The sequence below is a fragment of the Loxodonta africana genome, chromosome 24 (assembly GCF_030014295.1).
Source record: "Loxodonta africana isolate mLoxAfr1 chromosome 24, mLoxAfr1.hap2, whole genome shotgun sequence".
Classification (NCBI taxonomy): Eukaryota; Metazoa; Chordata; class Mammalia; order Proboscidea; family Elephantidae; genus Loxodonta; species Loxodonta africana.
This window is the reverse complement of record NC_087365.1, coordinates 38,215,088-38,241,967: the sequence shown is the minus strand read 5'-3', so window position 1 is coordinate 38,241,967 and position 26,880 is coordinate 38,215,088. Positions and strand designations below refer to the sequence as shown.

Here is a 26,880-nt window from a genome sequence, read left to right as displayed (position 1 = left end):
ACTTAAAGCATAATAAAAATTATTTTTAAAAAAATTGTTAAATTTAAACATTTCTGTATTATATTGACTTCATTAATGAAAATGGTTATCTGCTCATGCAAATGGTTTTTAAAAAAAGGTCATGTTCATTCGATTGCTAGCAGGTTTTGACTGACTAATATTGGCCCTCAGCTTTCATATTACTTCATTTATTGCATTATTAAACCAATTTTTACTTTGAAAGCCAAGGGAATGCTTTATACTGCAACATGGTTGACTCCCTAGGGTTTATTAGCTCATTTTCCTTCAGTTAACTCTGTGTGCGCTGTATTCCTGCCCTAACTTTTCTGATTCTGAAGTCTTACTATACATGCAGGCAGAACATCTAATTTAGTCTTGAATTGTCATAGAGAGTTAAGACTGAAAATGACTTTACAGATTATCTATCCTAGACTTCTCTTTGTGTATCAGAGTTGTTTTCTTAAGGAGACCAAGAGCTCCATGAGGCAAGTTCATGTCATGTAACTCTCTAGCTCAATGTATACTGACTTGTTGATTAAAGTGGAATATACTTGGGTTTATGGGGAAAAAAAAAAAAAAAAGTTGCTTCCAAAGACATGAATAGACACTTCACTAAAGAAGACATTCAGGTGGCTAACGGATACATGAGGAAATGTTCACAATTATTAGCCATTAGAGAAATGCAGATCAAAACTACAATGAGATTTCATCTCACTCCAAAAGGCTGGCAGTAATCCAAAAAACACAAAATAATAAATGTTGGAGAGGCTGTGGAGAGATTGGAACACTTATACACTGCTGGTGGGAAAGTAAAATGGTACAACCGCTTTGGAAATCGATTTGGGACTTCCTTAAAAAGCTAGAAATAGAACTACCATATGATCCAGCAATCCCACTCCTCGGAATATATCCTAGAGAAATAAGAGCCTTTACATGAACAGATATATGCACACCCATGTTTATTGCAGCACTGTTTACAATAGCAAAAACATGGAAGCAACCAAGGTACCCATCAGCGGATGAATGGATAAATAAATTATGGTACCTTCACACAATGGAATACTACGCATCGATAAAGAACAGTGAGGAATCTGTGAAACATTTCATAACATGGAGGAACCTGGAAGGCATTAAGCTGAGTGAAATTAGTCAGTTGCAAAAGGACAAATATTGTATAAGACCACTATTATAAGAACTTGAGAAACAGTTTAAACTGAGAAGAAAACATTCTTTTGTGGTTACGAGATAGGGGAGGGAGGGAGGGTGGGAGGGGGGTATTCACAAATTAGATAGTAGATAAGAACTACTTTAGGTAAACGGAAAGAGCACAACTGGAGTAAACCAAAAGCAAAGAAGTTTCCTGAATAAACTGAATGCTTCAAAGACCAGCGTAGCAGGGACAGGGATTTGGGGACCACAGTTTCAGGGGACATCTAAGTCAATTGGCATAATAAAATCTATTAAGAAAACATTCTGCATCCCACTTCGGAAAGTGGCATCTGGGGTCTTAAACGCTAGCAAGCAGCCATCTAAGATGCATCAATTGGTCTCAACCCACCTGGATCAAAGGAAAATGAAGAACACCAAGGACACAAGGTCATTACGAGCCAAAGGGACAGAAAGGGCCACATGAACCAGAGACTACATCAGCCTGAGACCAGAAGAACTAGATGGTACCCGACTACAACCGATGACTGCCCTGCAGGGAATATAACAGAGGACCCCTGAGGGAGCAGGAGAGCAGTGGGATGTAGACCCAAAATTCTCATAAAAAGACCAGACTTAATGGTCTGACTGAGACTAGAAGTAGACCCCGGTGATCATGGCCCCCAGACCTTCTGTTGGCCCAGGATAGGAACCATTCCCAAAGCCAACTCTTCAGACATGGATTGGACTGGACAATGGGTTGGAGAGGGATGTTAGTGAGGAGTGAGCTTCTTGGATCAGGTGGACACTTGAGACTATGTTGGCATCTCCTGCCTGGAGGGGAGATGAGAGGGTGGAAGGGGTTAGAAGCTGGTGAGGTGGACACGAAAAGAGAGAGTGGAGGGAGAGAGCGGGCTGTCTTATTAGGGGGAGAGTAATTGGGGGTATGTAGCAAGGTGTATGTAAGTTTTTGTGTGAGAGACTGACTTGATTTGTAAACTTTCACTTATAGCAGAATGAAAATTATAAAAAAAAAAAAAGGTTGCTTCCTTCTACCAAGAGACTGACTTCAACAACTAGTAATCAAAGTTCTGAAAGTTAGGAAAAGTATAAAAAGACAGTAAGCAAACGTACTTAATACTACAGTTTTTTGTTTTATTTTTGTTTTTTAACCCCAAGAGGGTTGTAAATGATAAACATGCCAACAAAAAACAATGTTCCAGTAGTTCCCAAGGACCACTCCCTGCAGAGTTACTGCAGGCAGGGGAAGGTGGCTACAGTTTAGCTCTAATTCAGCAGGAGGCCATCACAGCTGCTAACACCCTATCCCACTAGCCCAGCCCTGAGGCCACCTGGAGCCAAAATGACCTATTTAATCTGGCCATTGAAGTAGAGGAAAAACCAAAAAAACCAAACCCAGTGCCGTCCAGTCGATTCCGACTCATAGCAACCCTATAGGAAAGAGTAGAATTGCCCCCATAGAGTTTCCAAAGAGCGCCTGGTGGTTTCGAACTGCAAGCCCTTTGATTTGCAGCCGTGGCACTTAACCACTACGCCACCAGGGTTTCAGTCCTTAAATATTTCAAAAATTTCTGTACGAAAATCAAAATACCAGATGATATACACAGAATAAAATTTGGTTCCTTTGGTACTAAAGTAGCATTAACAACATTTATGTATCTTTCCAGTGTCCAAAGTAACTTTGCCTGCATTATCTAATGTAATTCTTGAACAATAAGAGGTAGGTATTATTATCTCCATTCTACATGAAGTGAGTCTAGACCTTAGACTCAAGTCTCCTAACTCTCAGTCCAGCTGCCAAATGAAAGAAGTCCCCAGATAAAGCATTATTGAATATCAAGACCCCAGGCCCATGAGTCCAAGAACTGGGTCCATCCACCGGGCCCTGGACGTACAACTGAGGGAGTATTAGGTTAATGTGTGTGTGTGTGACCTTAATTTCCTCATTATAAAATGAAGAAACTGACACAGATTCTCTGCTGGTGAAACTGAACATTTCTACTTTGAACAAAGAACAATCTAAGGCTCTGGGAAAATCTGAAAAGATAAACTAGAAAAAATTTCAGTACTGTTTTGTTGACAAAAATAAATTTAGTTATCTTTAAACCCTTAGTTGTTCCTGAGGCTCTCATAAGGTAAATTTAATTTAGAAACCATGCTGATGTAATAAAATCACACCTAACAACGTGGCAAACATTTAAAAGGAAAATGATCATTTTTACTCCACATCAAAAGTATCACTCAACAACACAGGTGGCGAGACAATCCAAATGGTGCTGGATCAAATGGATACCCACACGCAAGAGAATGAAGATGGAAGCCTCCCCCACACCATATAAAAACATAACACAAAATGGATCATGGACCTAAATGTAAGTGCTGTGACTATTAAACTCTTAGAAAAAAACCTAGGAGTAAATCTTCATGACCTTGTGTGAGGCAATGATTTCTTAGACACAACACCAAAAGCACAAGTGACAAAAGAAAAAGAGTGACAAATTAGACTATGCGAAAACTTAAAGCTTTTGTGCTGCAAATGATACCTACTATTGAGCAAGCGAAACGCTTTGAACTGGTGTATGCTTTGCTGTGTATATTCTCAAAAGCAACAACAAAATAAATAAAACTAAAAAAAAAAAAGTTATTCCCATTAAAGTTCTTCAAGTAAAAAAAAAAGAAGTCAAAAGCCAACCAACAGAATGAAAATATCTGCAAATCACGTATCTGATAAGAAATTTGTATCCAAAATATATACAAAATCACTGTAACTCAACAATAAAAAGAGACATAACCAAAGTAAAAACGGGCAAAGGATTTGAACAGACATTTCTCCAAAGATATACAAACGGCCCATAGCATTTGAAAAGTTGCTCAACATCAGTCATTAGGGAAATGCAAACAAAACCACAGTGAGATACCACTTCACACCCACTAGGATGGGTCGTATCAAAAACAAGTATAACAAGTGTTGGCAAGGATGAGGAGAAATTGGAGCCCTTAGACATCACTGGTGGGAATGACTACCAAAAACCTGTACCCAAATATTCATGACAGCATTATTCATAACAGCCAAAGAGTAGAACCGATCCAAATGTCCATCAACCGTCAAACAGATAAACAAAATGTCATATATCTGTACAGTGCAACATCGTTTGGCAGTGAAAAGGAATGTCATGCAACAACATGGGTGAACTCTGAAAACATGGTGCAAAGTGAAAAAAGCCAGTCACAAAAGACCATAGAGTATATGAGTCCATCTATACGAAATGTCCAAATTGGGTAAATATATAGAGACGGAAAGTAGATTAGTGGATGCCTGGGGCTGGGAAGATGGGAGAAAAGAGAATAGGAGGGTAACTGCTAGTGGGTATGGGGTTTCTTTCTGGGCGATGAAAACATTCCAAAATTAGATTGCGATGATGGTCGCACATCATCACAATCTAATCCACTCTGTGGATATTCTAAAAACACCATACACTTTGGAAGGCTGAATTGTATGATATACAAATTATATCTACCCCAATAAAGCTATTTAAAAAAAAGAGTAACACTCAAAACAAATTTCAAAAGAAAAAAAAACCCCTAAAACTCAATACAAACTAGATATATATTCACTCGGGGTAACCTTCACAGAAAGAGACAAGTAATTCTGCAGGGTGAATTCAGACTACGATTTTCTCTATCTTAAGGTAAAGACAATATTTTCAAACCGCAAGCAGATGAGGTTCTCCCATAACATGATGTTTCCTTGTTCAAACAACACTGGCTGGTAACCTACCCAGTTCTCCACAGGGAACTCCAGGAAGGAAGTGAAGGGGAGTTAGTGAAATACTGAGCTGCAGATGCCAGGATGGGGAGGGGCAGGGAAAAGGTCTGAGAGATAACGTCTGAAATACCGGTAGGGAATCACTAATCTTCTGGATGTCTCTCAAAAGGGTGGCCCTGGTGATGGCTATTAATAGCTTTTGATGTATTGGCCAAAAAACCAAACCAAGCCTGTTGCCATCAAGTCAACTCTACCTCATAGCAACCTTAAAGGACAGAGCAGAAATCCCCCACACAGCTTCCAAGGCTGTCATCTTTACAGAAGCAGACTGCCACAGCTTTCTCCCAAGGAACATGGCGGGTGGGCTCAAACCACCAACCTTTTGGTTAGCAGCCAAGTGCTTAACCACTGTGCTACCAGGGCTCCTCTGATGTACTGGCACGCTTTATAAATTCATTGTCATAACAGGACTTCATGTACTAGTAGTCTAATTATGATCTCAACTTCTTTCCATATGTAATATCACTAAGAGGTTTATATGTATGAAAAGGACCTATCCTGTTCCTGAAGATACTAAGAGCCTTCAAGTAAACAGAACCTAACTAGTATCACACAGGAGGCTACATGATAAGAGGGAAACAGACTTACCTCCCAGAGCGTAGAGTAACTCCAACGCTTGAACCATTGACTGTGCTGGAGGAGGCTATAAAAAAAATAATAATAATAATTCTACATTAATTTCTTTGGACAACCAACATAAAAACACAGTCATTTCGTGCTCAAGTCCACTATTCCCTCCAACATACCCCATTTTTCCCAGCCTCCATACTTGTGTTCACATATTTGGCACCCATTGACATGCCCTCCCCTCCTTCTCAGTATCTTAAACACTACTTGGTTTTAAAGGCTCAGCTGGGTTAAACACCTCCCCTTGAAGCCCTCCCTGGCCTTCCCCTCTATCAGAAGTGATGGTCCCTACCTCCTCATTCTCCCAAACTCTCCTCAGACGTTTCTAATTTTTACTTCATCTCCTCAGCCCTCTACTGCCCCGGGAGCCCCACGACACTGCAGTACCAAGGACGATTGCTCTCTGCATCGCCCAGAGCCCAGCTCCAGACCTTGCCCATGGTGAGTACTCCACATAGGTTCAATGTGATTTTCTGGAAATAGTAGAAAACGCTAGACAATCTGACGTTAAGCCAAACTGACCCTGTGACCTTCAGGCTGACTCTCCTGATCCTTACTGCCTCCTTTCCCTTCACAAATCTTGACCGAGCACCTACTAAGTGCCAGGCTCATTATTATTTTCGCTCTAAATGATTTGGCTTCCAATAAGCCTGCCAATAAAATCATAGTATTTTTCAAACTGCACAGCTTTTTTCTAAATGCATTCACATAACGAATTTACTTTAAGCATTCCACTGTCACAGCCCAATTTTACAGAGGAGGAAAGTAACAGCAATCAGTTAAAGGTACCTAACAAGATCCTATAGGCAGATGGTGGCAAAGCCAGAGGCTGAACTCAGGTCTCCACCATTTTTCCACTAACCCCACCCACTGATGGCCACGCAGAGTCGTACTTTTAAAAGTTGTACTGATTGTAGTCACACAAGCACACACGTATGAGGGGAGGGACTACAACTACATGATTCACTACAAAGAGCAAATCATTGCTGAATAAATGATGAAACGTTTCACCAGCTTTTCCTCAGTGACAACGTCTTCCTTCACCAAGAGGCATAATGCACAACACCTAAATGGAGGAGCTGAAGTCCTCTAGGAACCCTTTATATTGAGAATATATGTGGTAACGGGAAATAGCAAAGCACTGCATTTGGTTTTAAACAATTACAGAACGAAACTACTGAGGTCATCTTTGACTTCTCTCAATCCCTGGTCCTATTTCTAGTCAATCACCAAACCCTATGAATTCTGTTCTCTGAATTTTTCATCATCAATAAAACATTTCACCCAAAACAAACAAACAGAATCACATACACAGCATTTTCACCTAAACATACGTTCACTAGTATTTCTCTGTGACCTCATCTGATTTCAGATCATACACAAATATGATTTTAACATAGCTGGAATTACCGTGTATGTATAATTCTAGTTTGTTTTTCTCACTGTATGTTTTTCTGTTTTCGTTGCTTGTTGTACCCACAGAAGCTTTACAGTGATCTCTTGGGTCAGGTGCATGATATTCCATCAAGGTCCTACTCCATAAAATAAGCAATTTCCTTATTACTGGGCAATTAAGTTGTCTTTCAGTTCTTCACTATTTTAAGTAACACTGCTAAATATACAAATATAGGTACCCTATGATTTCAGGAACCCTAGTGGCGCAGTGACTAAGAGCTTGGCTGCTAACTAAAAAGTTGGCAGTTCGAATCCAACAGCTACTCCTTGGAAACCCTATGGGGGAGTTATACTCTGTCCTATAGGGTCGCTGTGAGTCGGAATTGACCTGATGGCAACAGAGTTCTATGACTTCAACTGTAAAAAACAATTTCAGGGGAAAACAGCCTGAAGGAAATATATGAAGATCAATTTTATTTATTTTTTCAGTTTTCAATTGTCTAAAAGTCTTGTTAAAGTTTTCATTATTTACCACTTTTAATATAAAATGATGCTATAAACATTATCATATATATGTAAGCTTTTTTCTTCTTTTGAATTATTTTTTCGGGGAAAATTTTCACAAGAAGGAATATCAGGCATTTGTATGGCTCATTAAATATCGTCAGGAAGTCCTCCAGGAAGACAGAAGCAGAGCACAAAACTACCAGCAATACGTGGGGAATTTAGTTTCCCAAACTGTGTCAGCTTTGGATTTTATCATTTTTCTTTATGTCTGATCATTTAATCAGTGTCCAGTGGTGCTTTACAGCTATTTCAATTTGCACTGCTCTCTCTCCTGGAAAAGCTGACACGTTGTAATGGTAGCTGAATACTTGAGCGGCTTCCTTTTCTTTACTGGATATATGACTTATTCTAAACGATGCTTGAAAACACTCTATAACTTTTAAGATGTGAATCTGTCATTTTTTCCATTATGTGTTTTCCTTTAATCTTAGATGTGAGGTTTTCAGAAGCTTTTAATTTGCAAATACTATCCATCCTTCCTTTGTAAATTCTTATACTACACCAACAGTCAAAGAGGACATTTTCTTCATACTTAGGATAAACACACAATTTGTTTTTTTCTCCTTTTTCTTTTCATTTTCTGGGGTGGGGGGGCGATAGTTTTACATTCTATTCTTTCATTCATCTTTTTATCCTGATATATGGTAACAGGGATTTTATTATCCAAAAATCCATACTTATCACACCATATATCAAGAGTTGGGGTAGATCAAAGAGTTAAACTGTGTCTTCAGGTGATAAAAATTTATTAAGAAAACATAAGTGACTATTTACTAACTGACCTAGATATAGGGAAGGGCTTCATAGCACAAGAATGACAGAGGAAATCATAGAGGCAAAGATGGAAAGATTTTACTATGGAAATGTTTAGAATGTCTACATATTTTTAAAAAAAGTAAAATGCAAATAACCAGATAAAATATTACAAGAAATATTATAGACAAAAGTTAATGTCTTAAAGACATTAACATTATTAAACATTTAAAGCACTCTGGAAAATCACTAATAAGCACTAATTCTAATAAATAACAATTCAGAAGAAATACAATGATTTCTTGAGCCCTTAATATAAATTGTTTAAAACATAAATAAATGTTTGAAATATAAATTATAGATAATTCTCTCTCTTTCTCTCTGGCCAGTCAAATTGGTAAGCACAGTACAATGGGGGCACAATAAGTTGGGCGTTCGTGCACTGCTGGAGTTTACACTGGTAAAGCAATTCAGCAATGTACAAAACAACTACAGCCCTCTGACCCAGTAATTCCGCTCCTACAAACCTGCCTTAGGAAATAACCAGGAACACAGACACAGGATCTTCCCTGCAGCTCTACCAAACCCCTCTTGACTTCCCCACGTGTGACTGATACACCTGCATCTAGGCCTACACATATCCGCCATCATGGAACCCTCCACCACTGCTGACCCGGTGAAATTCTGCTTGGCTTTCAAGTTTCACTTCAGACATGACTAACTGAGCTGGGGGCCCTGCCTCTGTGCTCTCCCAGCACCCTGGCATCATCTCTCAGGGCAATGGGCACCCTGTACCGTAATTACCCACTCACTGCTCTCTATCCCCCAGCAGACAAGAACAGGAATTCTGTCAGAACAGGAACCGCGTCTGCCTTGTCTGGTTGTATCTTCTATTCCCTGCACAGGGCCTGGTGCAAAGTAGGCACACAACACAGGAGTTGAATGGGAAAAAAAAAAAAAAAAAAGGAAGGTGCCTCTCTCTGTAAACAATGTCCTGGTGCTCCCAGGAGCTCTGCAGCCCTGCTGCAGCCCCAGACAGAAGGCAGGACTTACCGACATGAAGTGGAACCTGAGGACGTTGTCAATTCCCAGCGCCTTCAGCTGCAGGATGACAGGCGCCAAATTGCTGCGCTGCATCTCAGGAACAGTGGCTTGAGGCAACTTGTCAAAGGCTTCCTCTGAGGAGAGGAAATGAGAACTACTCAGGATCAAATGTCACAATCGAATGCAATCATTAAGCCAAAGGGACAGTTTTCCTTCTCTAACTTGAACAACAGGCTCTAGTATTCTATCACAAAACAGGTGACTATGATTTCATCATATAAAGTTGTTTATATATTAAGAAAGACCATTCTATTTAAAAAATATTTAGAGAAACATATTTGAGCAATACACCTATATAAGTTTGTCCTTTCACTTTAGAATGCTTTTTTGAAAGTGCTTTTAAGTTCATCAACAAAACATTAAATCAAAGCAACAAGTTACCATATTTTTACACAAATAACACATACGTAATTTTTTTTTTTTTGCCAACTACACCCTGCCCCGACAAGGTGTCTTCATCAGCACACTATGCTAATATTTTTTTACAAGTTGCTATACCCAGAATACAGCAAATGACTGAATCGTATAAAGAGCAGAAATTGTCCAAATCTAACTTTTTAAATAATCACGGAGCCAGGTACACAAGACCACACCTAGAATCCAATGCTGCTACCAATAGATTAATGAATGCTTAGATGTCCCGTCAGGAACAAAAGGTGACCTCAAATAGCAAAAGCTGCACAAGGCACAAAGATCCCTAGATGGGAGGGGCAGGAAATGGGGCAGGGAGGGGAAGAGACTTTGGGAGGCCTTTTTATAAAAGCTAGGTGAAAAGGGTGAGGAAAAAAGAGGGAGGGAGAGAATAAATCATTTTTGTAGGCATTCAGAAAGCTTATGCATTATATAGAGTCTGCTCTACCCACAAAATCCTCCCGTATCAATATTTTAACTGATACACGCACTCTTTAAGCAACACATCAGAAGCCCAACTGCTTTAGTTGCCTAGAGAAAAAAAAAAAAAGCAAAAGATGTCATGAAGAAATAGCACTATCACCAAAAAACTTCAAAACGGTTTTCTTTGAGAGAACAGATAACCAATACTCTGTGCACCGACTGATATAAATTGCCAAATGTATGGGTCTAACGGGAAGGTTCTGGACTACAGACAACAGCAGAAGTCCCACATGGGATGTCGTTGTCGTTGCTGTTAGGTACCCTCAAATCAGTTCCGACCCACAGTAATCCTGTGCACAACAGAACGAAATCCTGCCTGGCCCTGAGCCATCGTCACGATCATGGTTACGTCTGAGTTCATTGCTGCACCTGCTGTGTCAATCCACCTTGTTGAGGGTCTTCCTCTTTTTCGGTGACCCTCTACTTGACCAAGCATGATGTCTGTCTCCAGGGACGGACCCCTCCTGACAACATGTCCAAAGTACATGAGATGAAGTCTTGCCATCCTCTAAGAATACTTCTAAGGAGCATTCTGGGTGTACTTCTTCCAAGACAGATTTGTCTGAATTTCAAGGGCATTTTGCATACAGCATTTTAATAGGATAACTACACTTGCCAAGCAAGCCACTGACCAAGGAAAAAGCAAAGTTATCAGATAAGAGTACAGGCCTGCTGAGAAGACACTCCCAGGAAGCAGGAGCTTCCTAGGCATTCAGTGACACTCAACTGAACTCCACTAAGAGTGGAGTTTATGTGAAGGGGCATAGGACTAAGACCAGAAACAGGGCTCTCCCAGGCTGAACAGGCTAGGTTCCAGTGAGTGGTCCTCCCAAAGAGAAATGGAGGTTCAGCAAAAGAAGAAACCACAGCTGTTGCAAGAAGGCATCTGAGGTAGCTTCATGAGGGAGCCGCCATTTGAAAGAGGATTTCAAGGATAAGGAGGATCTGTTGGACAAAGAGGAAAGAGCCCAAGCAACGTTATCAAAGGTATGCATGGCGGATACGGAAAAGCAGAAGGCGTGTCCAAGAACAGAGTGGAGTACAGCTAGGCTGCAGTGTAAGGAACATTTAGGCAGATAGTGGGAAAAGATAAGCTGAGGGAAAGTCCTAGAAGGTTCTGGGAAATTGTGAAAGGCCTGAGCAGGAAGGACCCAGCTCAGGTGTGTGTGTGTGTGTGTGAAGGTTCATCAGAAGCAGACTGGCTGAAAAAGCCAAGAGTCTGATGGCAAGCCCACCCTATCACTGTCAGATGGCCCCTCCCCCGCCCCATCTCCACAGAAACTGCTCTTGTTAAGGGGGCTAAGCCCACTGCCATCGAATCGATTCCAATTCATAGCGACCCTATAGGACAGAGTAGAACTGCCCCATAGGGTTGTCAAGGGTATAATTTTTAGGGAAACAGACTGTCACATTTTTCTCCCATGCACTTAGGTGCCAAGAGCTTTAACCGCTGCACCACCAGGGCTTCCTCAAGGGAGCCAGTGACATTTTAACCAAATCTACCTGTCTATCTTTAGTCTGCACTCTACTACTTGATTTCTTCAGAGCACGAGATGATGCTGGCCACTTCCTCTTTAAAAGTATCTTACAACTTTCTCCTCCCCTGCAATTCAAGATGCCTTTTAGTGCTGGTTCTCCTCTTTCCACTCCAATCATTCCTTCTTAGCATCTTCAATGGCTGCCCTTACCTCTATGGCCTCAGATTCTGCCTTTTTTCTTACTTCCATGAATACACCATACCCCCTTCATTCTTTCCAAGTACCTGTACATCCCATTCCCTCTGACTGGCATGCTAAGATTTAATCCCCACTGCCACTCCTTCACCTGGATAACTACTGGGCATCCCATAAGATCAGATTCAAGGATCATCTCAGACTCAGTCATGTACCTTTCCCAACTCCCCAGCAGGATAACACTCTTCCTGCTCTCTGCTTCTAAGGTTCACTCTTATGGCAACCCTATCACGCTCTATTATGCTGATCTTTTTGTGGGTCTGCTTCTATCACCAGACTGTCAGCCCCGTGGCAAGAAACCAGAACTTCCCCAGCTCTAGATATCCCAGCCCCAGCTCCATGCCTGTCAGACAGCAAGGGCTCTGTAAACATTTGCAAAAAGGAAGATTGAAGGAAAAGATGTCAAGGACTAAACAAGGAAAATGATAACCAGAAAGGAAAGAAAGATATGAGTAACAGAAATAAAATCCCCAAACCTGGTAAGTGATTGCAGTAGGTATCAGACAGAGGGAACAATTAAAAATGACTTGTGCAAGAGAGGAAGAAGGAGAGTCAGAAACAGGAGGAGAAAATGGAATGTGTGGCTAACTGCCTCCATGAACAACCTGCCTCCTTTGCCATGAGACCAAGAACTAGATGGTGCCCAGCTACCATGACTAAACGTATCGGTCAAAGATTCTATAGAAGAATCCTGATCAAAAGGGGGGAAATACAGAACAGAATTTCAAATTCTCATGAAATCCAGAATTTCTGGAGCCATGGATGATGGATGAACCCCCAAAATTATTGCCTTGAGATAATATTTAAACCTTAAACTGCAAATACCCCCTGATGTCTTCTTAAAACCAAACAACAATTTAGCTTAATTAGTGAAGGGTCTGCCTGAAATATTATACTCCTTTAAGATCCATCTATATGGAATCAAACTGACAGGAATTCAAAAGGTTAGATAGGAAACTTCGGAGTTAGTGATATTATGTTAATGGGGGAGGAACAACTCAGAACAAGAGGATGAGAATGACTGCACCACTCAAAGAATGTAATCGATGTCACTGAATTGTACATGTAGAAACTATAGAACTGGTATACGTTCTACTGTGTATATTCTCAACAACAAACAAATAATTGTTAAAAGTGACTTGGAAAATAAGTGAGCAATTGGCAGAAATCCTGGCATCATTCCCCACAAAAAAGAATTGCAGAGAGCGAAAGAGCAGCTCTGAGTACATCATTATCTGTTGATAAGTCTGTCTTCAAGTTGGAAAGAAAGCTGGCTAAGGGCTGGGACAGGCCTTATAGTGATGGTATTTGCTCCCTTGGAGCTTTGCATGGTTTACGGTACAGAGCAGGAGGTTACTATTTGTTTTCTATTAAGAAGTCTCAGGAGAGATACTGGCCATTTTAGCTCTGCAAAGACACTCTGAACCTGAAATGAAAACAGAACTCAGTGTGAGCACATTAAGCTAAGGAAAAAGTAAGAAAGACAGAACCTGAGACACATACCCCAAGCTACGGGGCCACACGACTACAGGCAGTCTAGGTCCAGACATTAGGTTAGAACAGGAGCAGCAAACAGGTGGTGACTCATGAGCCAGCTTTGTCCAATGGGAAGCAGTAGCAAAGAAGAACTATATTTAGAGTAAGGAAGGCAGTGGGGGCCAGATTGCAGAGGGCCTTGTAAGGAAGCGGGGCCTGGAATTTATATTAAGTTCTTCCCATTAAGGATCAATATTTGTAATGTTCTCCAGTGCTCAGGCTAACCCTTCAGGAAAGCCACACCAACCTGTATAAAGTCGATAACATTTTCCTGAGCGGTTACGACCACCACGCCCTGCTCGCTGGTTGGCTGAGGCCTGGGACACCGGGACCACCACCAAGCATTCAATAGCTGTCCTGGGGTTGTAGGCACGGAGTTTCACGAAGCCGCAGTCAATCACATACACAATCCCACTAATGGTGATGGAGGTTTCTGCCACATTGGTGGCCACTATCACCTAAGTTCCCCACCGAAAGAAGAGTAAGGATAAAAGTTATTTGATTCTTTTCACTTTTAATAAACCATTAAAAATCCCAAATAACTTAAAGATGTTTCTGACATTACAGAAACTGTGAGGGGCAGTTGGTTATACTGCAAAGGGCAAGAGTTTTGGAGTGAGGGGTGCTGGACTTCAATTCTCCCTAACCGTGTGACCTCGGACAAGTTACCTGATGTCCTGAGCATCAGTTTCCTTTTCTATAAAATATTTACCCTGAGTTGTTGAGGGAATTAAGTAAGAAATATACATAAAATGAGAAAAGCCTAATACTTGGTACGCAGTAAATAGTCAATAAATGTTAGTTGTTCCCTTTTGCACAACTAAAGTAAATTGCCACCTTATACATGTATAGTCATTGATTCACTCAGATAATAACTATTTTCTGAGGGTCTGTGCCCTGCCAGGCACTGTTCAAGGTGCGGGGGACATAGTGATGAACAAGACAGACAGGCTGCTGCGTTCCTAGGGTTCTCAGTCTAGTGCGAGTCTTTGGGTGGAGAAGTGGTCAACACAAATAAGGAAATAATTTCAGGGAGTGACAAACACTATGAAGAAAATCCAGCAGGATAATGTTATAAGAAAGAGAAGAAGTCAACCCTATAGAAGTCCAGGATGAAGAAACAGTTCAAATGAAGAGGAGACAGCCAGCACACAGCCAGAACAGATTAAGGGGCAAAGCAGCACAAATGAGGTTGGGGAGGGAGACAGGGACTGGATCGTGCAAGGCCTTGTGGGCCACCGTGAGGTATCTGCACTTTATTCCAAGTGCACAGAGAGCTGCCACTAGAGGGTTTTAAACAGCAGGACACACACGCACGTCACTCAGGGCTTATTTTCAGGTACATCTACATCTATCATTTTATAAAAATCCTGTTAACATTTTTGTGAAGTAGAGAGTCAAGATTTTACATTATAAAACCACCTATCTAAAAGCTATTATTATTTGTATTTTACACCTAAGAAAACTGAGACTCTCGGTTAAGTAACTCATTCAAGGGCACAGAGTAGTTCAGGGACAAAATCCAGGTCTCCTGCAATTCATGTTTGATGAGTAGACTCGAGTTGTTCCACCCTGATGGTTAATAAACAGAGCACCCCCTGCAAGTGGTGGAAGACTGGGGAGTGGATCCCGGACCACTCCTCACCTACTTTATGCTCTGCCACCTAATGGGAAATAGCTGCTCTGAGCTGACTTCGGGCCAGTTCTGCGTATTCTCCTCCAGTGGAAGCGGAGAGCAGAGTCAGGCCCAGGTGGACGATGAGCAGTAGGCGGACTGGCTGCCTGCTGGCTCCTCCACACGGATGCTTCCGCCACACCCTCCCCCACCCCAATTTCAAGGCAAGGTATTTTAAAGCCACACCTTGAATCAACTGATTTAAAGTTGGCACTATAGGCAAATTGATGTTCACAGCAAATGGTTTAGAAATCCTTTGCAGTAATTTGTCTTTTGTTCCTGACTAATCACAATGCACCAAAACAGTCCCTCAAGCCAAGACAGCTTCATGTCACAGGGGAAATCAGGCACGCAGAAAAGAAGCAATTAAAGTTACCTGCTCTGATAGCTACTGTCAGCGTGGCCCATCTATGGGGCAGGTTTATAAATCTGTGTATAGTTTCAACAACAATTAAAAAAAAGTCTTTCCAGTACATAGCAAGGGGCACCAATATATTATAGGTAGCTGCCAACGCCCTTGGTCATCAAGGTAGTCTTACCTTCCTGACGCTGCGTGACACTCGTTCAAACACTTTCATTTGCTCAAAGGAAGGCAGTCCTGCATACATGGGGAGCACCCGGAGGTGTCTCTTCATTCCAGAACGAGCCAGCTCTCGAGCCTGCTCTATCAGCATAGACACAACAGTTTCTACCTCTTCCTAAAAATATGGGACCAGGAACCAAAGAACCTGAGTTCAATTCAAAGCATGTCATTTTACCAAACTGAAAGAAAACAAAAATTGGGTTCAAGATTTTAACTTTGGCCAGATTCATGAATTTCAGTGCTATCACCGTCCACTCTGGGGAGGTTTTTGGTCAAATACTAGCGAACAATGGTACCAATGGGGTGAGTATTTGCAACTGAAATAGGAGTTATTGAAATTTATACTGAACACAGTGAGTAGAAGAGTCCCTGATAAATAAAAACAATGACTATTTTACGCAGCTTTTACGTACGGTGGCAAACAAAGCATTTCATGCGTGTGGACAAGTTGTGGCATATAAAATCACAGTAAGCTGTCCCCAGAGAAGATTACTCAACTCTGGAAAACGTGTGACAGCGGAAAAGATTACAGCAAAGGGTAGTTTCGAACAGTCGTAGAACCCTGAGTGAGCGCCTGGGCAGTGTTTGTTCCGACATTGTTCCAGTAAGGCGGCCACTTCCCATGTCCAGGATGAGCTGTAAGGCTGTCACTGGGAAAGGAGGCAGGCGGCAGCAATTCAATTTCGACAAACAAGGCCGTCTGCTGGCTGAACTCCCTGGTTTATTTTGGAGTCCGCTAATAAAGTTAAAATACAATGAACCCTCTGCAGACAGAACAGGCAGAAGCCGATGACTCCCTGACAATCAAATCAGTAGGTAAATGACATCAATTCAAAAAACTTTTGGGGAGTTACATAACCACAGAACCTAACAAAACATGAAATAAATGGCTAAACAAAGCGACAGGCATCTGTACTGATCGTGGTGCTGCCATGGCACGTCCACTCCCCACAGAGAAAAGGTCCAGTGGAATTACCTGGCCAGTAAGAAACGCTAATATGTCTCCATCGCCCTCTGTCTGGTGAATTTTCACCACAGTTTCCACAGTCGACTTGATATAATCTGGAACAGGGCTGAAAAAATGTATGGGATAAATTCATCACTATGATACGCTCGTAATGATATAGATCAATTACCCTAATAATCTGGTGGCCAAGACTCATGACAGTTACTTTGGGCCTGCCCAGCAGGTAATTAGTATACGGATGAATGAAATGTTCACTCTCTTTTTTTAAAATGCAGCATTCAAAAACAATCCATAATTACAAGTAAGCTATGATTTTTAGCTTTACTTGCAAAGAACTAAATATAATAAACCCATGCAAACAGACATGCTAACCTGAGCATGCAAAGATCCCTGGCAAGTGAACATCAGGGCTGTGACTGCAGTGCTGAACCCTACAATCTCCTGAGCCCATTTTCCCTCCTGACCACTGGCAGCATGGATGGAGCTGATGGGTATATTCTACAGCTAGAATGACTCAGAAGTCAAGCCCCCTACTCTCTGGATTTACCAGTCACTGAACCAGATGCCTGGTCTTTGTCTGCCCAGTGAGTAGGTAGGTGTAGGGATTAGGATGGCCCCTTTCCTGTCCCAGTGGGAGTCCCTGGGTAGAGCAAACAGTTAAGCACTAGCCCGCTAACCAAAAGGCTGGCAGTTCAAACCCACCCAGAGGCGCCTTGGAAGAAAGACCAGGAGATCTGCTTCCAAAAGGTCATGGCCATGAAAACTCTATGGAGCACCGTTCCACTCTGACACACATAGTGTTGCCATGAGTTGGAACCGACCAATGGCAACCAGTTTGATTTTGGCTTTTCTTCCTGAGGGGGCTCCTCCCAAAAGAGCTGACCAACCTTCTTGCTAAAGGATGTAGAGAGCTAAGAACCAAATGATTCAAATCACCAATCTGACCCCAGTTCTTAAAGCTATCAAGTTTTACCAGTGTGTTCTCTCCATCTGAGCTACCAACCACTGATTCACAGAAACTTACACATCAGGATCAAGAGTTTAAAACAGTGGTGACACTGAGCAGGGTTCCAAAACATCACACCGATGAAGGGAGACACAGAGCACGCTGCTCATCACGGGCCTGACAAGGCGCCTGTGGGGCTGTGTGCAGGTGCCATTCCTCGTCATTCCACAGGACAGGCCTAGTTTCTAATCACCATCGCTAAGAATTCAAGTATCACCAAACCTTTGCAGATAAAAGATATCCACTGGAAACGTTCGGCCTTCCACTGTAAGAATCACGCATGTATCTCTGGTCAGGTCACTGGTTTCATTTTGATTAAAGAAATCCCGAAATTTCTAAATTTAAAAAAAAAAAAAAAATTCTTCATTCCTCTTAAAAAAAAAACAGTTCATAGTAATTCATGGGAAGAAAAAAAATCTAAAACTGACAGAGCAAGGGTGGTAGTGGGGATCAGATATGTAATACAGACTACGGGTTGCAAAAGCATAAAAAACAAATTCATACTTTTCTTATTGCAATTTTTGGGAATCATATCGCAATGACACACTCTTTGCTAAACGTTTGATAAGAATAATAAAGATAAGATGTCACAATTGCGTTTAGTACACATCTGACTTAATGTGTACCTATGGTATTGTTTATCTTATTCCTATTCCCTATATTTCACTTAACTGAAAATTAGGTCAAAAGGTATAGCCTAGGTTAAATCAGGTTGATGTGTAGCTCCAATCAGGGAAGTACAGATCTGATCACAAAAGATATCAATTTATGAAGGAAACTTTCACTTCTATAAACCCTTTAACAGTAGGTATGTACCACGGACTGCCAGAAGAATGAAAAAATCTATCCTGGAAGAAGTACAGCCAGAATGCTCCTTAGAAATGAGAATGGCCAGACTTCATCTCATGTACTTTGGACATGTTATTAGGAGGGACCAGTCTCTGGAGAAGGACATCATGCTTGGTAAAGTAGAGGGTCAGCAAAAGAGGAAGACCATCAATGAGATGGACTGACACAGTGGCTACAACAATGGGCTCAGACATAGCAAGGATTGTGAGGATGGCACAGGACCGGGCAGTGTTCTGTTCTGCTGTACATAGGGTTGCTATGAGTCAGAACCAACTTGATGGAACCTAACAACAACAACGCGTTCCTGGCACCAGAGTTACACATCTATACTTACTATAACCTTCCGTGTACATTTGAGGCCACTTGATGGCAGGGAAGGTGTTTTCCCCATCATCATAAGCCCTATAGGAGCTAGCACAATGTGTTGCATGATTTTGTAAGTCATCAGTTAGATACTTCTCTGACACTACCACAGTGGCCTGTTGAGAGAAGTGGCTCTCAACAGTTCTTCCCAAACAGGCAGCCAGGATTTATACAATGGCAGCTAGCCACCAGAGCTACAGCCTATGAGGCCTGGCACAAGCTCTGGCCAATGATGGGGAAGGGAAAGACTCAACCAAAGATCCGTCTCAAGGAATGTGAGCCCAAGATACACAGAGAGCAAGGTATGGGTCTGCAATGCAGGATCAAACGCTGCAACCGAGAAGAACTGGGTGACTACACTGTCAGAGGAGCCCTGAATGGGAAGTTGCTGAGGGTACACAGACATCCTGTCTGGTGGAATATTCCATTACTTGATTCTGAATGATCTTCCCATTCCCCAACTATATCTCAGTTTTCCTGAGGCCTCACTGGGCATGACTTTCTGTTCTTCGATGAGACCTGGCTATATATCCCAAATCCTGTCTTCCTTATTTCCCCATGGATCTTTACAAGCATGCCCATCTTGGTTCCTTGAAACCCAGAAAGCCCAGAAGGTGCACTGGTGAACTCCATCAAATACATAGTGAATGTACTTGGGGGTGCACTTCTAAAAGTGTAAACTGGATTTAACTTCAAAATATTGGCGTGCTATACATTAACCTCAAAGCTGTGTAAAAAGATTAAGCACTGATGTAAAAGTGCCTTAAGCCAAAAGAAGAACTCTATTGTCCTATGCAGAATTCCACAGGGCACCATTCTTCATTGAATGTCTTTTGGGTAAGTTCACTTCAAGTCACTTTAACCCTCCTGTATTCCTATGATATGCATAGTACAGGCCCATCAGAAGGGATGAACAAGAAGTGAGAACAGACCCCCAGTCCCCAAAGAAGGAAATAATTCAGGGGGAGACAGACATGCAAAGAACCAATTATAAAATAAAATCAACCCTGAGCAGAATGACTAAATGGCAAAAAAAAAGAGCTACAAGTTACAGTCTGAGAGAGCGAAAAGATCAACAATTGCTGGCTTTAAGAAAGGCTTCATGAAGGAAGCAGCAACCCCAGGCTGAGCCTTAAAGAATAAGGAGGCCGGATATGACTGGGAAGGGGAATGGACGCCCCCTCCCAGGATGCTAGCAGAGTGCAGGCTGGGACGTGAAGGGGTCCCTGGCTGGGGAGAGAGCCCAAGGAATAGGGCAGGCCGGCCTCACCTCTGCATTCTCTTGTGTCTACAAAATGGACACACTGCTAACTCCCCTGCAAGGCTGTTGTGTAATTTAAATAGTGTGTGTGAAAGCACTTGGCATGGGTGTGAACTAGAATGGTATTCAGTGAGTGGCTGCTGTTATCACTCAGAAGGGGCCTGAATACCATGTTGTGCAGGCACTTTATCTGTCGAGTAAGACAAGGGCAGTGAGGAAGGGCATGATGTTATCAACCTGTGTTCCGGTGCCAGACTCTGGTGGCGGTTTTGGAGAGGAGCAACAGAGATAAGAACTTGGAAGCAGGCAGACTAACTAAGGAAGCTACTCTAATGTATGAATCAGGAACAAATTCAGGGAGGGGCAGCGTACAAGCAAAGCATTTCAGAGGTAAAACTGATAAGACCTGACAGTGAGTGTGCACACACACACATGCAGGGTGGGGAGAAGGAGGGAATGACCTCTTAATCAGGGCTAAAAAATTCCCACAGCTATGAAGGCCTCAAGCCTAAATGACTATAAGGAAAAAGGGGCTGAGTCAGAGAAGGGGGGAGACCAGGTTTGTAGAAGAGGCTGGAGTCCAGGATCACTGTCACACTGCCACCAGCACAAAGTGTCAGCTGAGTCAGGGGCTGTGAGAGAGTGGCCTGAGAGGAGGAGCACCCAGCAAAGGAGCAGACAAGGAAGCCATCAGGGAGGCAAAAGAGAGATGAGGCAGCAGGGCCCAGAAGCTACGAGACGGAAGAGGAGGAAGATCTTAAGAAGGGCTTGGTGGGCCAAAAAGGCAAGTGGAACAGGGAGGAAGATGGTGCCTTAACAATTTCACTGGAGTGGATGGCTAAACCTTAGCTGTTAAGGAATATGAAATGCTGGAAAAGTAAAGATATGGAGCTACTCTTTAAAGAAATAAAATCCAGCATTTGCCGAGAGGCCACAAGATCTTTATCCTTAAGATATTCACCCTTCATCTTTATTAAAAAACTATAAAAATTATATTATTAGGAAATAAAAAATACACACAGAGAGAAAGCAAATGAATATAGTACCAACAGTGCATGACTACCGAGGCAGAATCAAGAAATAGGAAGAGTTAAATTAGTTCAATGGATCTGGAAGGGAAAAATTTGAGTTTTATGAAGCAAATGTAGTTTAAATGGTGTGGACATCTGCTGGGTATCTCTCCAACTCACAATAATTCCCTTCCCTGGTAGCTGCTCCCACCTGACCCACAGGGGTGGGCGCCCAGCAGTTCCCAGGAAGTTGTACGCAAGAGTCACCTGGGGATCTTGTTAAACTGTAGATGCTGAGTCAGTGTATCTGGGGTAGAAATGCAAATTATCAGCAGGGGTTCAAACCTGAAGGAGCCAGTTTGAAGCCCTGATCTATACAACATGCCCGACCTGTGGCCAACACCCTTAGCTCATGCAGATTGGTGGGGTGGGGAGGTATCTGAACCTAGCTGGCCCCAAGATCCTTCCCCAGGAATCTGGAAAGAGAAATTAGTCTCTAAGTAGCTGGACCTGTGACAAAAAACCATGGGAGCTGTCAGCAACCACAGTTTCTACCAGGTGAATGGAAGCAAATAAAAAGAAAGCAATAGCATATGATAAAATGGGCAATAAATACTTTGTAATTATACCTGGTTATTTTATATAGATGCTCGCTTAATTAGGATTATATTAACAAGGCAACTAAACTAAGGCAGCTATTTGATCAGCCCCCATCATATTCAGCTTGCCTCTGCCTCCCAGCTGCAATCGCTGGTGTCTTCATCTGCAGGCTGGGCCCACCCCCGACCCTGAGCAAAGCCAGGGCAGGCAGAGTATCAGCAGACCTATTCTTTTAGACAGCGGGGCTTGGAATTAGTCTGTCTCTCACAGATCCAAAAGCTGGGAGGACCAGGAATGAGCTCTGGGTACCCCTGTCACTTCTAGGTCAAAATAATACCTAACCACACCCTCCCCAACCCCCACTCACATTCTTCCCATTTCTTCCTCGTCTGCCATTCCTCTTCTTCACTCTTTCTTTCACATGTGGAACCCACATACCATACATACTCCACAGGGACATACACACATGTAGACCCACACATAGATCCCACCACCCCAAACACAGATCACCCTTCATACACACACAGACTGTCACCTCTGCCTTAACAGAGGAGGCATTAGGTATGCAGGTGAGGATGGTCCCAGCTCACCGCAGGCCCAGCTGAATAGTGCTGAAGCCCAGCATAGCCAACACATACCAAATCTTCTACATTCTACCCTCCCACCTCTTATGGACTGAATCGTGTCCCCCAAAATATACGTTGAAGTCCTACCACCTACACCAGGGGATGTGACTTTGATCAGGGAACTGTAGTTTTTCTTTGCAGATTTATCAGTTAAATTAATGAAGTCAGACCGAAGAAGGTTGAGTCCTAATCTCTTCTGAGTGGAATCTTATAAAAAAGGACAGAAACAGTTCCACAGAGGGAAAGACAGACACAACATGATGACAGATGCGGATGCATCTATAAGCAGCAAGCGAATGCCAAGGATGCCCAGCAGCCACCAGAAGCTAGGAGAGAGGCAGGGAAAAGTTCCTCTCTCAAAGCCCTCAGAAGGAATTGACGTGGCCAATACCCTGATTTGGATTCTAGCCTCCAGAACTGTGGGACAATAAACTTCTATTCTTTAAAGCTATCCACTTTATGGTCTTTTGTTATCGCAGCAGAGCCCTGGTGGCACAGTGGTTATGCGCTATGGCTGCTAACCAAAAGGTGGGCAATTCAATCCACCAGCCACTCCTTGGAAACACTATGAGGCAGCTCTACTCTGTCCTATAGGGTCGTTATGAGTCGGAATCAACTCGATGGCAACAAGGTTTTACAGGTTATATACAGCAGCCGTTGGAAACCAAGACACCGCTTTAAAAAGTTTCTTCCATCTATGAGTCAGGATCAACTCAACAGCAACGGGTTTGGTTTTTTTGTATCAACTATTGTAGACAGAACTGAAAGAAGCTATTTTCTAAAATCCCTATCCCAAACCAAAAGACAATGAAAGGTAATTGTGAGCAATTATTAATTAACAATGATTCAAAGAAAAGACATAGATATTATAGTTTTCAAACACAACAGAAACTGTAAGCTATACATCTATGGCCAACTGATTTTTGACAAGGGTGCCAAGTCCATTCAATGGGGAAAGAATCATCTCTTCAATCAATGGTACTGCGCCAACTGGATCTCCACAAGCAAAAGAATGAAGTTGGACCCATATCTCATACCATAACATGAAAATTAACTCAGAATGGATCAATTACTTAAATATAAGAACCTAAACCCATAAAACTCTTGTAAGAACATATCGTGGTAAAACTTCAAGGTCTCGTTTTTGACAACGGATTCCTAGATATGACAGCAAAAGCATGAGCAACAAAAGAAAAATAGGTGTATCAAAGGGCTTTATCAAAAAAGGGAAGGTACGACCTACAGAATGGGAGAAAATATTTGGAAATCATGTATCTGATAAAGGTCTAATATCCAGAATATATAAAGAACACCTACAACTCAATAACAAAAAGACAATTTAAAAAATGGGAAAAGGACTTGAAAAGAAGATACACAAATGGCCAATAAGCACATGAAAAGATGTTCGACATCATTAGTCATTAGGAAAATGCAAATCAAAACCACAGTGAGATACCATTTCAGATCCACTTTTTTTTTTTTTTTTTTAGGACGGCTATTATCAGAAAAACAGAAAACAATAAGCATTGGCAAGGATGTGGAAAAGTGGAACCTTCATGCACTGCTGGTGGAAATGTAAAATGGTGCAGCAAAAACATTTGGCAGTTCCTCAGAAAGTTAAATGTAAAATTACCATATGACCCAGCAATTCCACTCCTAGATATGTACGCAAGAGACTTGAAAGCAAGGACTCAAACAAGTACCTGTACACCAAGGGGCACTGCAGCATATTACCCACAATAAATAAAAGGTGGAAACAACGCAAGTGTCCATCAACAGATGACTGGATAAGCAAATGTGGTATATACATACGATGGAATACTATTCAACCATAAAGAGAAACAAAGTCCTGATACATGCTACAATATAGATGAACCCTGAAAATATTATGCCAAGTGAAGTGAAGTCAGACATAAAAGGACAAATACTGCACTTATATGAAATATCCAGAAAAAGCAAATGCATAGAGACAAAAATGTATCAGTGGTTACCAGGGGTTGGGGGAGGAGGATGAATGAGAGTTACTGCTGAAGGGGTACTAAGTTTCTGTTTGGGGTAATGCAAAACTTTTAGAAATGGATAGTGGTGATTGTAGCACAACATGGTGAAAGTAATTAATGTCACTGAACTGTACAATTAAAAATGGCTAAAATGGCAAACTTTTTGCTATACATATTTTTTGCCACAATAAAATTACAAAAAAAAAAAAAAAAGATTAAACGTAAGTTTAAAAAGGGAGAAGACATTCTGTGTAATGGAGCCACAGAGGATATAAGAGAAGGTGAGGTCAGGTACAGTCCCTGAAACAGCCTTCCAGTAGGTATCACGAAGGAGATAAGAATGGGCTATAAAGAGGACAACGAAGGGACTCTGACCCTTTGTTGTCATCATGGGCACACCTAAGAGAACAGAATCCTGCAGCCTGCGAAAAGGCCTGAGAAACCAGCCCAGACAAACACAAACATCTCTCTTATCCATGCTGAGCTTTTTCTCTCTCCAAGTTGTTTTGTAACCCTGAAGCCATGGGGAAGCCAGGAGATCAGTCCTTTTTCATATCTCACCTGGATTACAGAAATGGCTTCCTAATGGTATCTCCAATTTCACTCTTGTTTCTTCTACACAACACCCTAAGTGATCTTTCTAGAACCTACCTCACATTCTCCCATGGCTCCTGACCAGGTACAAGATAAAGCCCATCCTCCTTTGCTTGACCCTGCCAGCCTCTCTATTTTGATCTCCCATACTTCCCATCCAATTAAAATTCATTCAACCTGAGTGCCCACTCTATACCAGATACTGCTTTAGGTGCATGGGATAAAATAATAAATAAGACAGTCAAAATCCCTATCTTCATGGAGCTCACATTTCAGTGATGGAAGAAATACAATAAACACTTGGAAATGCATGTTAGGTAATGATAAGTGCTAAAAGGAAAATAATATTAAGAACAAGAGGATAGAGAACAAGAGCGCTGTTTTAGATAGGATGGTCAGGAAAGGCCTCTCTGAGAAGATAATACCTGAGCAAGGCTGGAATGAAATGAGGGTTGAGCCATGAGAACATCTGGGAGAAAACTGTCCCCCGTAAAGCAGAAGCATGCTAGTATTTTTTGAGGAACGGCAAGGGGACCATGGTGGCTGGAGTATACACAGCGCTGGGGGACGTGCAAGGAGATGAGTTCAGAGAGGTGGCTGAGGGATAAAATCACTGCTGGAGACCCTTCTTGCAGACAAAGTAAGACCTCCACCTTACACTTGACTCACAGCTCCTGAACACATGGTTTCACGCCTCTGTGCTTCTCAGCAGGCTGAAGATGCCCTTCCCTACCCTTTCCCAGCTGGCAAATCTCTGTACCTCCTTCAAACCCAGCTATCACCTCCTCTGTGAAAGCTTCTGTACACTCCTACCCTGACGGAGCTCAGCACCCCCTCCCTGGCTTCCCTCAGCACCTTGAACACTCTTGTACTGAATACACTCAACACACTGAACCATAACCATCTATTTATGTGTCTGTTTCCCTCGAGAGGTCAGGGAGTACAGGAATCATCTGTATCCAGCATGGTGCTTAACATGTATAGACCAAGTGGCCAAAAATATCTGTTGATTTACATTTGCTATTTTAACTAAAATACTAGTTATCAAGAGAGAAAAATAATGTAAACTTGGCCCAGAAATTTATAACATGGAAATTATTATATGCACAGGGGAAACTTCAATTGCACAGAAAATCTAACTATGTATGCTATAAACCAAAACTCACTGCCACTGAGTCGATTCTGACTCATAATGACCCTATAGAGCAGAGCTGAACTGCCACATAGAGTTTCCAAGGCTGTGGTTAAGGGTTTGGCTGCTAACCAAAAGGTTTTTTGGCAGTTCAAATCCACCAGGTGCTTCTTGGAAACCATGTGGGGTAGTTCTACTCTGTCCTGTAAGGTCACTGAGTTGGAATCAACTCAACAGCCACAGGTTTGGTTTTGATTTTAATCTTTGTGGAAGCAGACTGCCACATCTTTCTCCCGTGGAGTGTCTGGTGGCTTGGAACCATCAGCCTTGCGGTTAGCAGCCAAGCACTTCTAACCACTGCACCACCAGGGCTCCCATATATGCTACTGTCATAATAAATTCAAGAAATATAGCCTCATACTGAAAAAAGTAATAAAAAGAAGCTGCCTATGTGTCGAGAAATATAGTATGTAGAGAAACATGACAGATAGGTAATTATAAACTCAATTAATTATAGGCCAATTTCCACCCACAAGCTGGAGTATCCTCTGATCATATAGAATCTAGGACATCGGATGGCCCTATAAGGAAGGTAGATCATTCTGGCAAAGA

General features: G+C 42.0%; 1 protein-coding gene across 3 annotated transcripts in view; it reads right to left on the bottom strand.

The window, feature by feature from the left end:
- The window catches only part of DHX35 (DEAH-box helicase 35), a 92,936-nt gene that overhangs the window by 37,112 nt on the left and 28,944 nt on the right, over positions 1-26,880 (bottom strand). For all 3 annotated transcript variants that reach the window (XM_010591682.3, XM_064276081.1, XM_064276080.1), the window contains 6 exons: positions 18,056-18,168; positions 16,837-16,933; positions 15,817-15,975; positions 13,850-14,060; positions 9,389-9,513; positions 5,582-5,636 (listed from right to left, as the gene is read on the bottom strand). In XM_010591682.3, the coding sequence (XP_010589984.2) occupies positions 5,582-5,636; positions 9,389-9,513; positions 13,850-14,060; positions 15,817-15,975; positions 16,837-16,933; positions 18,056-18,168 (760 nt within the window). The remainder of the gene's footprint in view (positions 1-5,581; positions 5,637-9,388; positions 9,514-13,849; positions 14,061-15,816; positions 15,976-16,836; positions 16,934-18,055; positions 18,169-26,880) is intronic.